Source organism: Bos indicus, chromosome 11, assembly GCF_029378745.1.
Source record: "Bos indicus isolate NIAB-ARS_2022 breed Sahiwal x Tharparkar chromosome 11, NIAB-ARS_B.indTharparkar_mat_pri_1.0, whole genome shotgun sequence".
Classification (NCBI taxonomy): Eukaryota; Metazoa; Chordata; class Mammalia; order Artiodactyla; family Bovidae; genus Bos; species Bos indicus.
In genome coordinates this window covers 15,794,176-15,810,281 of record NC_091770.1, presented here as the reverse complement: position 1 = coordinate 15,810,281, position 16,106 = coordinate 15,794,176, and the positions used below count along the sequence as shown (strand labels likewise).

General features: G+C 40.3%; 1 protein-coding gene across 12 annotated transcripts in view; it reads right to left on the bottom strand.

The window, feature by feature from the left end:
* LTBP1 (latent transforming growth factor beta binding protein 1) overlaps positions 1-16,106 on the bottom strand; it is a 456,275-nt gene that overhangs the window by 48,547 nt on the left and 391,622 nt on the right. For 7 of the 12 annotated variants that reach the window (XM_070798478.1, XM_070798481.1, XM_070798482.1 and 4 more), the window contains 2 exons: positions 15,211-15,336; positions 11,693-11,836 (listed from right to left, as the gene is read on the bottom strand). In XM_070798478.1, the coding sequence (XP_070654579.1) occupies positions 11,693-11,836; positions 15,211-15,336 (270 nt within the window). The remainder of the gene's footprint in view (positions 1-11,692; positions 11,837-15,210; positions 15,337-16,106) is intronic. The other 5 variants (XM_070798479.1, XM_070798487.1, XM_070798486.1 and 2 more) reach the window with 1 other exon arrangement.

Here is a 16,106-nt window from a genome sequence, read left to right as displayed (position 1 = left end):
CCTCATCCGTGTTTGGAAAGAGATGCAAATTCCTTAAAAAAAAAAACAAAAAAAAACAGAAACTGGTCCATAAAGGTCATTCTGTGAAAAGCTATAATTTCCCTATCTTCTTAACCTTTAAATAATTAACTTCCTAGAGCATTTTTCCACTGGGGCAACAATCTGATCAATAAATACATGTAATGTTATTTCTTCAAAAAAAAAAACCAAACAACTATGAGTTTACATCACTGATGCCAGGGGAGGAATTTTTCTATCACAAAATAATTTTGAAAGATCAAATCAAATGATGTAGAAGGTGCCAAGCTCGGAAAAGAATTGATTCCATTTTTCTTAAAGATTTTATTAATAATGTTAGCCGTACTTCATATCTCAATGCATAGACTTCTAAGCAATATATTACTTCACCTCCAGTATTTTCATATTTGATTTTTCAATATGTATTATGAGGCTGGCTTAACATCTGTGTATAAAAAGCAATGCATGTGTTTTAATCCTGGGGGTGTGGCTAGTGATAAAAAATGAGGTATTGGACCTTCCTACTTGGGTGCTTTTTTTGAAGAAATTATCACAAATGTCTTTTCACGCAATGCACAAAGTATTTAACTCTCCATGAGATAAACAGTACAGATCAAATAGCATCTTCATTTTCTGGAGGAGAGCATTTAGCTTGGATCCAACGTCCTGGGCCTAATGCTTCCCCAAACCTCTTCTATGGAGCTCAGCTTCCTAGTATCTCAATAAACATGAGTTTATGTTGGTTGGCCTTTGCCCAGGGGGCAGCAGCTAATTCCTGCCGGCATGGAGCTTCAGTGTTAAGCCCACGTACAGTGTGATGGTCTTCTCTTACTCTGAATAGGAAGGAGCGAGTTTGAGCAGTAGGTACCACTGGTGAATTGCCCTTTCTAGAAGCTCTCCTCTCCTGTTTCATCAGAAAGAGAACGTGGCTGTTCACTTATATGACTGTTTCCTGCTTTAGTCTTTCCCTAAAGAGACCTAATCTTAGGTTTGCTGCTGGGGGGAGGAGATTTGGAACATTTCCTTGGTTACAGCGGACATTCCATCTGCAATATGTTCTGAAGGCCTTTAGATGCCAATCCCCTCCATGTCCCTCTGAGACGGGATGATGACAGCAACCAAAGAGTCACATTACAAGTATGTGTGGGTAAACAATGCCCCCTAATCCTGAAAAAGACATCCATTTATAAAACTCTGTGACAGTGATAATGCTCAGCAAACTGCTTTTCAACGAAATTATTCAGAAAGCTTTTATTCTCTTTATATTAAAATCATCACAGGCACTAATGTTTTATACTAACTCATACTTCTATGAGAAAAAGAATTCTAAAGCAATATTCCAAGAGAAAAAGAGAACTTGGAAATTCATTTCCCCCCTCTAGTTTTCTCATTCAAAGACTTGGAAAATAAGAAGTGTGTGCATGTGCTTCAAGTGGAATTTAGAAGAAAGCCATTGGTAAGTTTCAGAAAACAGGCACTGATAACAGGAATGGGCCAAAGACAAAGGGATGCAAATAAAAAGGAAGTGTAGAAAGAGGGTAACTTCAGATAGTAAAAGACATGGTGGAAATAAAAAATAGAGGTTAAGAAATGAAGTACAAGAGCAAAAATACTTTCAAAGCAGATTCTTCCACACAGTTGCCATCCTTAAAGAGGTCAATCAGGTGGGGAGTGAGGCCACGACAGTGCAAGAAATGCAAGTGCTGGGCACGTAAGCCATGCTGTAGAGGACAGGCGGCAAGGCTATCTTAGAAGGCTGCCTGGAGGAGCTGACATTTTCAAATCAAGTCCTTGAAAAATAAACTTAAAAAAATTTGGCCAGAAACTAAGGTGTGACAGGTGAGGAGGAATAAAAGTACAACTGTCCTTAGGTCTGTGTGGGTAGAGCATGCAGGGGAGTGGCGGTCTGTAGAAGGAGTCACAGAGGAGCCTGAGAACCAGGCAGGGACACATTAACACGTGAATAAGGATAGGTGTGTTTGTCACTCAGGTGCTAAGGCAGAGGACAATGCCAATCTCTACTGGAACACAGGTTTTTATGTTTTGCTTTTTTTAGTGATGAAGAAGTTAGAAGATACTGGGAGGAGCAAGCCTGGGAGAGAAGCAGGCTGGGGAGAGGGTGAGAAGAGAAAGTCTCATGAATGGAGGGGCTTCCCTGGTGGTCCGGTAGCTAAGACTTTGTGCTTCTGATGCAGGGGGCCTGGGTTAGATCCCTGGTCGGGGAACTAGATCCCACATGCTACAGCGAACAGTCTCACATGCTACAGTAAAAATCTAACATCCACATGCCGCAACTGAGCCGTGGCACAGCCAAATAAATAAATATTATTTCTTACAAAGGCTCATTGATGGAGCTAGTACTAGAAACTGGAGAAGTCAGGAGAAGAAAAGCGGGCAAATCTGGGTGAAAGAAGAGACTCCTGAAAGCAGAATAAAGTGCCGTGGAGAAAGAAAACCGAGAGAGACACACAGGGGTGATGTGCAGCCATCAACACAGAAGGCAAGCAGACGACGTCACCGCAGCGCAGCCCCAGCACAACACCGGAACACGTGCATGGTGGGCCTAGCGAGGGTGACCTCAAGAATAAAACCACATCTGCAGTGACATGTAAGGTGTCTGGAAATGTTTGAAAGGAATCGGAGAAACCATTCCTCTCCAGGCCCTGTTTGTAGCAAGTTCTAGGAACCAAGGGCTTCCCTGGTGGCTCAGTGGTAAAGAATCTGCTTGCAATGCAGACTGGGTTTGATCCCTGGGTGGGGAAGATCCCCTGGAGAAGAAAATGGCAACCTACTCCAGTATTTTTGCCTGGAGAATCCATAGATAGAGGAGCCTGGAGGGCTACAGTCCATGGGGTAGCAAAGAGTCGGACACAACTGAGCAACTAACACTAGGATCTAAAATGTATTTCTTTTTTTTTTTTTTATTTTATTTTATTTTTAAACTAATGCAACAGTGTGGGTGTCTCTTGTATTAAGAAGATGAAATGGTTATATATATATATATATATATATATAGTTTACTCAACTGGTATGTCAGTTCATTCAAATATCAACACCTCCTTATTAAAAATTCATTTTAGATACTATATACAACAAGCAGAAATGTTCATGAAAATAAAAGCACAATTTGGTAGTAAACGGCTCTTGCTCTGGTTTTTGGAGGTGGAAAGAAACTTGACCCAATCTCTTTTTTTAATAACAAGTGAGCATATTTTCTTCAGCCTTACCTACACTTATGGTATAGATCCACTACAAATACACAATAAGACCTCAGGAGTTTTATGGCATTTTACAATGTTTGCATTCTAAATACTGTGGTTTCACTGTCTTTAACTTTTTTTTCCTACCAAAGGTCTTTTTTTCCAATCAGAAATTATTTTTAAAAAATTCTTCCGAAGTTAATTTATTTTACAGGTTAGCTAAATACATTTTAAAAAACTCACTCTGCCAACTATAACAGTTGAGTGATATTATACGTGGTCTCCTGCCTTTAAAAAAAATATGTACATGCACAAAACCTGCAGCAGACCTCTCCAGGAAGAGAGAACAAGAACGCTGTTTGGGTTCAATTGTCAGAACCACAGGATGATCTGCATGAAGCGGGGACCTGCTCGTTTTTCCTTTTGCTCTACTTGTAATTTAACAAAAGCACATGGGGTACTGTCCCTGCTACTTAGAAGTGTGGACAGACTATTCCTCAGTTAAGTGTGGTCCATTATACCTTTGATGAAATGAATGATTTTTATTCTACAGAACTAGGAATGAGACGATGGGGTAGAGAAGGAACATCCTTGAATGTGGAGAAACCTATTATTCAGCAGGTACTGAGTGTCTGCCATAGGGCAGGCACTGTGTAGGCAGTGAGCTGGGTGGCAGCCGATGCAAAGAGCAATGACACAGCGTAAAAAGGTCTTGCTACCCTGCTGGTGGATGTGAGGTTCCTGCTGGAGGCAGGAATAAGCAGCTGAAAGTTTTAAGGGTTTAAAACCAGATTTATGTTTTGAAAATAAGAATTGGCAGCAGTGTGGAACAGGAATCGATGAGAGAAACGGGGAAAGAAATGAGGAGAAGGCGAGTGCCACAGTCCAGGTGAGAGATGCTGAAGGACTGGCCTGGGGCAGGGGTAGCAGAGTAGCAGAGAGACTTGACGGATACTGTTGAGGAAGAGTTGGCAGGATGTTACAATGGCTTGGATGAATGGGGTTACGACCTCAGGATTTCCAGTATAGATGTTTGGCAATTAATGAGTATACACAGGGAAAGTAACAAATTGGAGAGGGAATTTGGTCTTGGGTAGTTTTAGGCAGAGATGCTTATAAGACACTCGAGGAAGAAGGTCCAATAACAAGTGGCTGGAAATAGAGGAGTGTGGCACACGGGAGAGGGGTGGAGGCAAACATTTATTTTGGCTGTCCACACCAAGTAAGCAATGGTTGACTCGGAGAACAGGTACAACATCCCAGGAGAAGAACAGAGAGTAAAAAGAGGGAAAAATACGCAGCTCTCTGGGACATGATTATTTAAGAAATGGCAATGGAAAGAGCCCAGAAGGAGACAGAAAAAGACCAATGTAAGTGGTAGGAGGATACGGTGAAGAGGAATGTCCTGAAATCAATCAAAGGGAAAAGGGGGAGGGAAGATGAGAAACTCGTAGAGGAAGGAGTTTCACCCAGATAAAGGGTCTGAGGGCCTGATCTCAGTGCACTGAGGATGAACTGGGAGACAGTTCAGTAGAGGTAGCCATCTCTCTTCCAAGGATTCAGAGGTCAACATGGTGCCAGAAATTATTCCTGGATGGTAACACAGCAGAGGCATTTTCTTTACTGATGTATTTTTATATTTGCAAATTTTCTGAGAATATGCATTGTTTTAAAATGAGAACAAAACAAAGAAATAAAATAAAAAGGAAGCCAATTTTTAGAAGAATGAGGTATCATGGGGTCTTTGGCCTGGAAAAGCAGAATTAAGTGGAAGGATCCTGGAATTGGGTTCCTGGGCCATTCTGCCAAACATTAGCTATATGACCCTAAAGATAAGATTTAGAAATTTTCTATAGGCCTTGCCTTCTTTCAGTTCAGTTCAGTAACTCAGTCATGTCCAATTCTTTGTGACCCCACGGACTGCAGTACACCAAGCCTCCCTGTCCATTACCAACTCCCAGAGTTCACTCAAACTCATGTCCATTGAGTCAGTGATGCCATCCAACCATCTCATCCTCTGTCATCCCCTTCTCCTCTCGCCTTCAATCTTTCCCAACATCAGGGTCTTTTCCAGTGAGTCAGTTCTTCACATCAGGTGGCCAAAGGATTGAAGTTTCAGCTTCAACATCAGTCCTTACAATGAACAACCCAGGACTGATCTCCTTTAGGATGGACAGGTTGGATCTCCTTGCAGTTCAAGGGACTCTCAAGAGTCTTCTCCAACACCACAGTTCAAAAGCATCAATTCTTCAGCACTCATCTTTCTTTATAGTCCAACTCTCACATCCATACATGACCACTGGAAAACCACGGCTTTGACTAGATGGACCTTTGTTGGCAAAGTAATGTCTCTGCTTTTTAATAGGCTGTCTAGGTTGGTCATAACTTTTCTTCCAAGGAGCAAGCGTCTTTTAATTTTGTGGCTGCAGTCACCATCTGAAGTGATTTTGGAGCCCCCCAAAATAAAGTCAGCCACTGTTTCCACTGTTTGCCATCTATTTGCCATGAAGTGATTAGACCCAATGCCATGACCTTCATTTTCTGAATGTTGAGCTTTCAGCCAACTTTCTCACTCTCCTCTTTCACTTTCATCAAGAGGCTTTTTAGTTCCTCTTCACTTTCTGCCATAAGGGTGGTGTCATCTGTATATCTGAGGTTATTGATCTTTCTCCCAGCAATCTTGTTTCCAGCTTGTGCTTCATCCAGCCCAGCGTTTCTCATGATGTACTCTGCATATAAGTTAAATAAGCAGGGTGACAATATACAGTCTTGACGTACTCCTTTTCCTATTTGGAACCAGTCTGTTGTTCCATGTCCAGTTCTAACTGTTGCTTCCTGACCTGCATACAGATTTCTCAAGAGGCAGGTCAGGTGGTCTGGTATTCCCATCTCTTTCAGAATTTCCCACAGTTTATTGTGATCCACACAGTCAAAGGCTTTGGCATAGTCAATAAAACAGAAATAGATGTTTTTCTGGAATTTTCTTGCTTTTTTGATGATCCAGCAGATGTTGGCAATTTGATCTCTGGTTCCTCTGCCTTTTCTGAATCCAGCTTGAACATCTGGAAGTTCTTGGTTCACGTACTGTTGAAGCCTGTCTTGGAGAATTTTGAGCATTACTTTGCTAGTGTGTGAGATGAGTCCAATTGTGCGGTAGTTTGAGCATTCTTTGGCATTTCCTTTCTTTGGGACTGGAATGAAAACTGACCTTTTCCAATCCTGTGGCCACTGCTGAGTTTTCCAAATTGGCTGGCATATTGAGTGCAGCACTTTCACAGCATCATCTTTCAGGATTTGAAATAGCTCAACTGGAATTCCATCACCTCCACTAGCTTTGTTTGTAGTGATACTTCCTAAGGCCCACTTGACTTCACATTCCAAGATGTCTGGCTCTAGGTGAGTGATCACACCATTGTGATTATTTGGGTCATGAAGATCTTTTTTGTATAGATCTTCTGTGTATTCTTGCCACCTCTTCTTAATATCTTCTGCTTCTGTTAGGCCCATACCATTTCTGTCCTTTATTGTGCCCATCTTTGCATGAAATGTTCCCTTGAAGAGATCTCTAGTCTTTTCCATTCTATTGTTTTCCCCTGTTTCTTTGCATTGATCACTGAGGAAGGCTTTCTTATCTCTCCTTGCTATTCCTTGGAACTCTGCCTTCAAATGGGTATATCTTTCCTTTTCTCCTTTGCCTTTAGCTTCTCTTCTTTTCTCAGCTATTTGTAAGGCCTCCTCAGACAATCATTTTGCCTTTTTGCATTTCTTTTTCTTGGGCATAGTCTTGATTCCTGCCTCCTGTATAATGTCACGAATCTCCATCCATGGTTCTTCAGGCACCTTGTCTATCAGATCTAATCCCTTGAATCTATTTGTCACTTTCACTGTATAATTATAAGGGATTTTATTTAGGTAATACCTGAATGGTCTAGTGATTTTCCCTACTTTCTTCAATTTAAGCTTCCTTATCTGTAAATAAAACTGCTGGGCTTGAAAAACACTAAGGTTTTTCTAGATGTAGATGTCTAGGACTGTCAGCTTGTTACATGAGAATAAGCTCTTACTGTTTAAGGAAACCCTATCATGAATTGTATTAGAACACTTATTTTATAATCCAAATGATAACTCCAATTTATACATCTTATAATTTCTGACCTTGCCTATGTGCTTTTCTTAAATGAAGAACAATTATTGCCTAATGCAAATAACAAGCCCAATTTATGTTTTATAATGTCTGATCTTGTTCATTTTCTTTTCTTATAGCAAAGAACACCTGTATTAATTATAATATATATCTTTGTGTTCTTTTCATTATACTTTCCGTTTTAAAAATAAAATTCAGTTTCCCCCCAGAGTATCCTCTGTGTACCAATCAAGCATTTTGTGGGTATGGCTTCAGTTGCCCACACGAAATATTTATTGCTTCCTTTAGAGTGCCCAAGGACATAAAGTTCTTACTGAGCAATTATCACAGGCACTGAGGAAATAAAAACATCAGGCTGTATTTCATAGCCATATCCTTACAGGTGGTGAGTGGTCTGCTATGGGCCTTTTTTAGGTATTTCTGTTTCAGGTGCTTTTAGGCAATGTACAGCAATGTAGATTAGTGGCCAAAGGCCCAGGCAGTGAAAAAATTCAACCCAGACCTAAAAAATTAGGTGGGAGCCTAGTAGTTTAGAAACAAAAATCCTGGGACAATAAAGGTCAAAAGTACCTTCAGAGTCACCTGGGACAATGCCCTACTGAAGGTAAGAGTCCTTCTGCCAGCCAGTAGGTGTCCCACCTGTTCTTGGACCCACAAATTCACAAGAAATTGTGACCAGCTCTAGCTATTGGAAAGTTGTTCTGCATACTGATCTGAAATCTGGCATCTACTCCTCAGCCCCAGTTCTGTCCTCAGTAATGTATCACTTCAGATAAAGATGCTACTGCACCTTGTTGGAATGTCTGTTGCCCTGGGGACATCTAGAGCCAAGTAAAAATATTACGGCCTACAAAGCAAATGTATCTTTTTTTTCCTAATTATTTTCCAGGAAGGATGAGATCTAAGCTTTTAGTTTATCATGTAAAGAATGAAATTAGTTTGAATCCTTGATAAAAACTTAAATATGGTACAACATGTTTTGTTCTAGGTCACAGCAGGTTCTTTGACTGGAAAATGATACAGACTCTTTTAACTTAACCAACTTGTTAGATGAACAAATGTTCTCCTGTCCTCCGAAAAACATCCTGGCTAATGGCCACAAGCAAGTGGAGGGCTCATAGCCAGCTGGCTGTTCTCAGGTGGGTGCACACACTTCTGTTCTAATGTGTTGAGCAGTTCGCCAACTGTGACTCAGCTATGCTTATTCTCAAACACTCTGTGCCAATGTAATGATTATTATAATAAGTAAATTGTATATAAACTAATCAAATATGAGTGAGTGAATAGCTGTTGTTTCTAGAACAAGTTTAAAGCTTTTAGAAAGATTAAGGTTAAAAAAAGTTTTTAAAAAAGTTATCAAACTAGAAGTGGGTAAGACAACCATAGAAAACTGAGAAAAACTGTGAAAACCTAAAGTGACTTTGCACTTATTTACTTAGCAAAGGCCTTTAAATTCTTACTCCCTCTGAAGTGGGTGGTGTAGATAACACATAATAGATGTGGTTTATGGAGGACAAGCCATACAGAATGCAAATGGATTTCTACTCAAAGACAGATCTCAGCTCTTCTTCAGAGATCGGGGAATAAACGTATGTTACATGCTTTAAGTTAAAACTTAAATATTGAAAAGACATATTATCATTTTTATGACTGCCAGTTTTAATCAGCTTTTTCAAACAATTGACCGGTTTGTCAATTTGATGAAGTTTGATGAAGTCAGGGAGGAAGCTCCTCTTGCAGTTTATGGCTAATCTCTCAGGACAGAGAATTATTAAAATGAAGATATTATCAAAGACAATCTTAAGACTCCATAAAATCAGTTCAAGTTTGCCAAGAACCATACAAATTGAGATATGGTAGAAATCAGAGTTGCCAGGGACAGTACAAATTAATAAGCTTCACCAGGCAGATTATACTGACATGGACCAATAAAACAACTGAGTATGTACAATATTTGGCAAAAGCCAGAGAACTATGGGGAAAATAGGCAAGAAACTCAGAAATTAAAGGATCAGATATAATGTTAAGAGGAAAGAGAAACTGTGTATGCATTGGCAGACAAGCTTTATGAAGCTGAGCACTCAAAATGCTGTTCTTTGCAGAAGCAGGAAAGTACTTAGGGAACTCTGGAAGAATTTTCCAGAAAGAGTCAGTCAATGAGAGAACACGGAGATAAAGGGAGCAAAAGAGGCAAAGCAGGTGACAGGCGCTTGATTACAGAAATCCTTAAAAAGTAGAGGATGAGGAATAAGGCTTACAAGAAGACTTACTATGAAGTTTTAAGTAGTTTACAGTGAGCTTGGGTTTCCTGGCTCAGATGGTAAAGAATCTGCCTGTAATACAGGAGACCCGGGTTTGATCCCTGGAGAGATCCCTGGAGAAGGGAATGGCAACCCACTCCAGTATTCCTGCCTTGAGAATTCCACAAACAGAGGAGCCTAGCAGGCTACAGTCCACTGGGTTGCACACGTCGGACACAGCAGAGTAACTGACACTTTCACTTTCACACTGTACAGTGAGCTAATCCAGTTCGTGGAAAATGGTTCAGATGGTCTCATGATCTTATTAAGTCACTATTAATCTCTAAAAATGAAGTGAGCAAATTTTAGGATCGCAGACATCTACCTTAACTGAAACTAGGTGAACTGAACAAACCCCTTCTTGACACTAGCACTCTAGCAAAAAACTATTTGCAATTAAAAAAGATCCACCATCTCCAAAGAGATCACGAAAGGAAGAGAAGTACATAACCCTTATGTGTTTGGATTTTAATACTTCACATAGCACTTTATTATTAACAAATAGCTTTTATGTATATAATTTTTTTTAAAAACCCATAAAGCTCTGTGAGGCAAATATAACCTTTATTTTACAGGTGAGAAAATCAAACTCATAGATGTTGAATGATATGCCCAAGCTTGCATAGCCAGAAAACAGTTCACAGATCAGAACCTGGTCATTCCAATTTAAGTATTCAAAAAAAGTGTGGACAATAAAGGAAAGGATTACAACTTCCATTAATTCCAATAATTATCTTTTTATGTCTTCTTTCCATCCCCTTTCTTCACAGACTGTGATCACTGGACTATCTTTTCATTTTTTCACTTGACATTGTATCACATGCATTTATCATGACTACTAACCTTCATACAGATGACTTAATGACTGCACAATACTGTATGAATTACTGCAGTCACAAGAAAACTATGGGGGACGGTGCTACTCTATAGAACCAAAGACAAATAAAAAGGTAGTTATTTCACCAATCCTATTATTTGATAGGTTTTTTTTTTTTATTTTTCCATTATAAGTAGAGTTAAGATGAAAAGTCTCTTCTTTATGGCTCATAAGTTGCAGGATGGTCGTTAAAGGAAAAGCAACCCCTTCCTCCAGAAATACTTTTTTCCCTTTCATAGTGCTTTTGAATTACTGTCTCTACATTTAATTCTGCACCCATAACCTTTCTGTACTTAATCATTAAGAAGAAAACATGTGTGAATGAAAATATTTTTACATTTTATTCCCTACTGCTTGCAAAGATAATTGTCTCACACAGGACAAGTGTACCCTATTGAGGAAGAGCCAAAGCCTTCTTAGAAGCACGGATGAAATCAACTGGGATTGAGCAAGATAGTAACACAGTCTATGTTTCCTTTTATTTGGGTCTCAAAGGACCATTTAGTCTCCTACTTGCCTCAAAACACAATCATACTATAGCCACATGGCACAAACTAAAAGGGCGATCTGGAAATTGACTGATTTATCTGGAAAAGCATCAGCTCTCCATTTCAGTGTATGCCATGATGACACAGTCTAAATCAAATTTTAAACAAACATAATCATAGCCATTCTCTTGGCCAAATTCTAGGGGGTGCAGGGGGGGGAGCCTTAAGAATTCCAAGTGGAAGGAAGTCTTTGCAGATCCCGAGGGACCTATATGTTGCTTTTAATTTAGAGTAGTGTCAAAATACGTTTCTCCAAGGGCCAAGAGAGAAGAATTATGCAACTGAACGAGATGTTGCCATATTAAGCTCTGAGCTGATGGCTCTCAGTTTTAGGCAATTCCCAGCCAATGTTCTCATCATTTTGGATCCTTCACCCTCCCCACGGCGTCTCCGGGTTGGAAAGCACATTAGAGGTCATCTAGCTCCAACAATCATCACCCACGTCTAAAGTCCACTGATAAGGCAGGCCTGGAAACAGCATGAACGCTTCCAGCAGGGTGAAAAAATATTTGGTCATTTCTTCCTCACTCCCAGAGTCTTTGGCCCAGACCTGTGTAGGTACAGGTCCCCGGAGAGAAGCCCTCCGTCCAGACAGCGTCACTTACCCATGGAGAGCCGGGAGCGGCACTGCCCGGTCATGGGGCTGTACTCCTGGCTTTCGTCAGCGCACACACACAGGAAGGACCCTTCTACATTTTCACAGAAGGCTTCACCACACACGCCACTGAGCAGCTCACATTCGTTCACATCTGGAAAAGGGAGCACAGATCAAGTCAGACGTGTTCCTCACTCCTGACCACGCTTTGTTTTACCAGCTGTGCCATGACTAGTGGTGTCTGCTGGAACAAGGTGACTCCCCCCACCCCGGGAACAATCAAACCCTTCAGCTTTTGCAGGGAAGGGGCTCCCAGAGGCAGGGCTGCAAGCTTTGGTTTGTGTGACAGGACAATGAAAACACAAAGCAAGGCTTGCAAACTCCTATTCTGGTTTTAAGGAACAATTCAAAACTGTACAGCAAGCACTGTCTGTACACTTTGTTTAATTTTCACTTCCCTGACTTTTTGACATAATGGGGTCTTAAATAACCAGGTACTTCTGTCTCAGTTTTATATTCGAGGAAAATTAGCAGCACTGGCACTTCAGAAACTGCCAAATTCTTGAAATGCATTTTTAGAAATTGTTTACAATCCACTCACATATCTAAAGATATAGTTCCCTAGCAGCCAAAATGTTCATAACTTGACAATCAGAATTCAGGTTGGGTATCTCTTTGGGAAATGAAGGAAAAACCCCTGTAAGTAGTTACTGGGTTACATTGATCATTGGCAGGAAGCAAATTGGTCCAGTAACTTCTGATATTACCATCCCTTTAAAATTTCTGTTGGTGTTCCACAGTGTAATTTCTACTTCTGCTAGATATTTTTATTTTTACTTAAATATACTTACCTAAAACACTAAAAATTCACAGCTGAGTCCATTTTATTCAACAGTAAGGAAGTACATAGCCATAAAGAAAGGCTATTTTTATGTTTGCCCTTGTCCAATACTACTTTTTATCTTTTCTCCTCTGAAGAAATATTATTAATGAGTGCCCACTAAACAATGTACCTGACTTGACATCTGAAATGTTCATGTATTTTATGCATTAAACATGATTAAATGTGTATAAACATCGGCTTTCATGAGCACACTCTAAGATGGTTTATAGAAAGTTAAAAATTTGAGCAATTATCCAAATCATTCAGGGAAAAAATACTATTTTCACCTGCAATACCCAATTACTTGGACAAAAAGTTTATCTCTATTGACTTATTTGGATAATTACCCCAGTTTTCCATTTCATTTTGTATATAAACGGATATAAATCCAATAAGCTGAGTTTTGCTATGAAAAGATATTATGACAAAGTAAAGCAGAGAGTTGGTATGTTTAATCAACCTGGACAGTCATAATTTAGACCAGAAAAATTGACTTTAGAAATTTGCCAGTTTGCATTTATCAATTTTAGGTAACTGTCAAACGGAATTTTCTACTTTCTAACTTGTATTATTTCCATAGCTATTGAAATCTTTCCTACCGGATGGTATTCATTCAATCAAAAAATACTTTCTAGTTGACTTCTATGGTTCAGACTGGGGAGACAATGACAATGTAGGAAGCCTTCAGGGAGCTCCTGCCAACTCCTGCCTTCATAGAGCTTAATGTCAAGTCATACAGGCCAGGATAAGTGCTAGGGATGAAAGTGCAGAGCACGACGACAGCATGGACAGTGGACCTTAAGTGCAGTGGTGGGTTAAGGAGGTAATACTGGAACCAAGCTCCATCTGAAGGATGAGCAGATAAGAAGGGTAAGCAGCCAGGATCCAAGCAGCGGGAACAGAGTGGCCAAGGTCCCAGAGGGCTGATTCATCTCTTAAACCCTGAAGAACACCAGTGTGCTGAGGTACATGTAAGAGGTGCTCAGTTAATATTTTTCCAAGAGAACAAACAGACAAATATAACAACATGTGTAAGTCTATTAACAAGATAACAGATATTCCTTCTCTATAGGTGGTTATGTTGTGGGTCGAAATGAAACACTGACGTGGATTTGGTGCACTCATCTGCCTGGTTAGAAATGAACGTTAACCAAGGGCTCAGAAGCTAAGTGGAGTCAGTGGTTTGACATCTGATACCGCAGTAGGTAACAGTTAAAATTTACTGAGCACCTACAATGGGCCAAACATTAGGCCCAGTCAGGAGAGACAGAGACAGACAGACAGACAATGTTCTCAATCACATGGAGCTTGGAAAAGGCAGCTGCAGGCAGCACATACATGATTGATTTATTGCACAAAAGGATTTAAGTATTACAATAGAATTTGCTCAAGGTATTTGGGAAGCAGAAGGAAGGATCATAGCTCAGCTGGAGGGTGAGAAGTGGAACAGGAATGGTCCCTGGGAGAAGATGACATTGAACTTCTGGCTTCAGGGGCTTCAGGAATCAATGAGATGGACTGAGGCTCAGGGAAGGGGAGGCCAGGAGGTTATTCTCAGCAAAAGGAGCAAACAGCAGCCTAATCGCTTCCCAGCTACGTGAACAATCATAAGCAGTTTTATGCTGCAGGAACATAACTGGTGAGGAAGTACGCGGTGAGCCTGAGAATGTAAGTGAGGGCCAGACCACAGGACCTATTAAGTCGACATATTTAGTGAATGGCAGATGGTTTTTACCACTGTAATTTAGTGCATAGGAAACTACAGCAGGAATTGGAACAAGTGATTACAACAATGTTACCTTAAAAGTGGTTACTATTCAAGTGATTTTATTGTTAAATTTCCAAACCGATTTTTGTTTTCCCAGGTCAATCTGGATGGGAAATGAACTGCTGCTTTCATTGCAAATTTCCAAACTAAAATGTTGCCGACTCATCCTCAGCTGTCATCTGCCATGTAATGACCAGAGGCAATTTTTCTTAATTAAGAATAAAGAGAAAGCCTTGTTATCTGTGAAGTTATGAATTAAATAACTTCTTTCCCATTTACTTGCTCTAGTTGCAAGTATGCCTCATGATGAATTTGACTTAAAGAAATCATGGCTGGTCAGAACATGACATAGGAAGTGGCTTCTTTTACGTGAGCATGTGATGGACCATATTCTAGGACATCTGATGGTCCTAGATTCCTTCCAGCTCTGACAATCTCAGAACAGATGGAAGAACTATGCACAAGCCAAAGCATCATTTTACGGGTGTCATTCGTGGAAACAGAAACTCCTGCCAACACGTTTCCTTAAATGCATTGCCTAAGGGAGGTACATTTTGGAGACAGACAAGCTCTACCACACACCAGACTCTATTTCCTGTGCGGGAGGGACTGGAGCGTTCCGCATACCCAGCTAAGAGTTTAAACAGATGCTCTTTTCAATATACATTTAAATCCAAAGTTACGCTTCTCTATTTCGTAACATCCCTAACCATTTCAGAAGCTGCGGGGTCACTGTGCACCTCTCCAAACCATACGACGAGATCAGATCATGATGTCATTCTGCCCAGTTACCTTGCTTCCATCTCTCCTGTGGTTGATGATTTTGATTTCTTCTTGATAGAGAGATGTCTAGAGAAAAAAAAATCTAAGAACTCACCCACACACCCTTGCCCATCCTGTGGGGCCTGAAAGCCCTGATAACAGAGGCAGCGGAAGGAGCCAGCCGTATTGTCACAAAACCCGTGACTGTCACAAATAGTGTTGTTTACACATTCATCAATATCTGCAAAAAAGACATTGACCATGAGACACAAAACACAGACAAACACTAGATATTAATGGAGAGACAGAGGTGCTCAATTAGAGACACCCCGATTAGTATGAGATGATCATGTTTACACAGAATGAACTTCTAAAACATTTTATATATAAATAAAATGTTTTGATGAACATATCTCAACAGACAAAATATTGGGTTCGATGAGAAAGAAAACATTTACTTCTCCTCAGGAAATGTTTTGAAACTGAAATGACTGCTACACTTGCCCCAGTCCATGTTTTCTAAATATTTTCGATTTCTTCATTTCCAAGGAGAGGATATTCCTACAGTGGAAATACGTGCAAGTATTGTCACCTTTTTTTTTTTTTTTTAATTGTTGTAAATACTAATAGTTCTATCTGGCAAATTGGCAGCTGAAATCATTGGCCTGCTTGAGCAACGATTTATTCAGTTCGAGAGATAATGAATGGGCAGAGGAACCTAGCAGGCTACAGTCCATGGGGTCACGAAGAGTTGGATACGACTCAGCAACTGAGCACAAACGCTTGGTCAAGTTTAAATAGCATTCCCACGAAGGGAAGGGGGCGGGAGTAGAGGGAGGGAGAGGGGGAGAATCTGATAAGTTCAGCAGTGTAGCCAGCCAGTCCCTGTTACTCCAGAGGAAAGACTTTATTCACAGGGAACCATTTCCTGTCACCAATTTATAGCCACTCAGATCCTAAATGTCACTGCTGCTCCAACTGATTAGCCAGTGGCCAACTTGTAAGTTCACT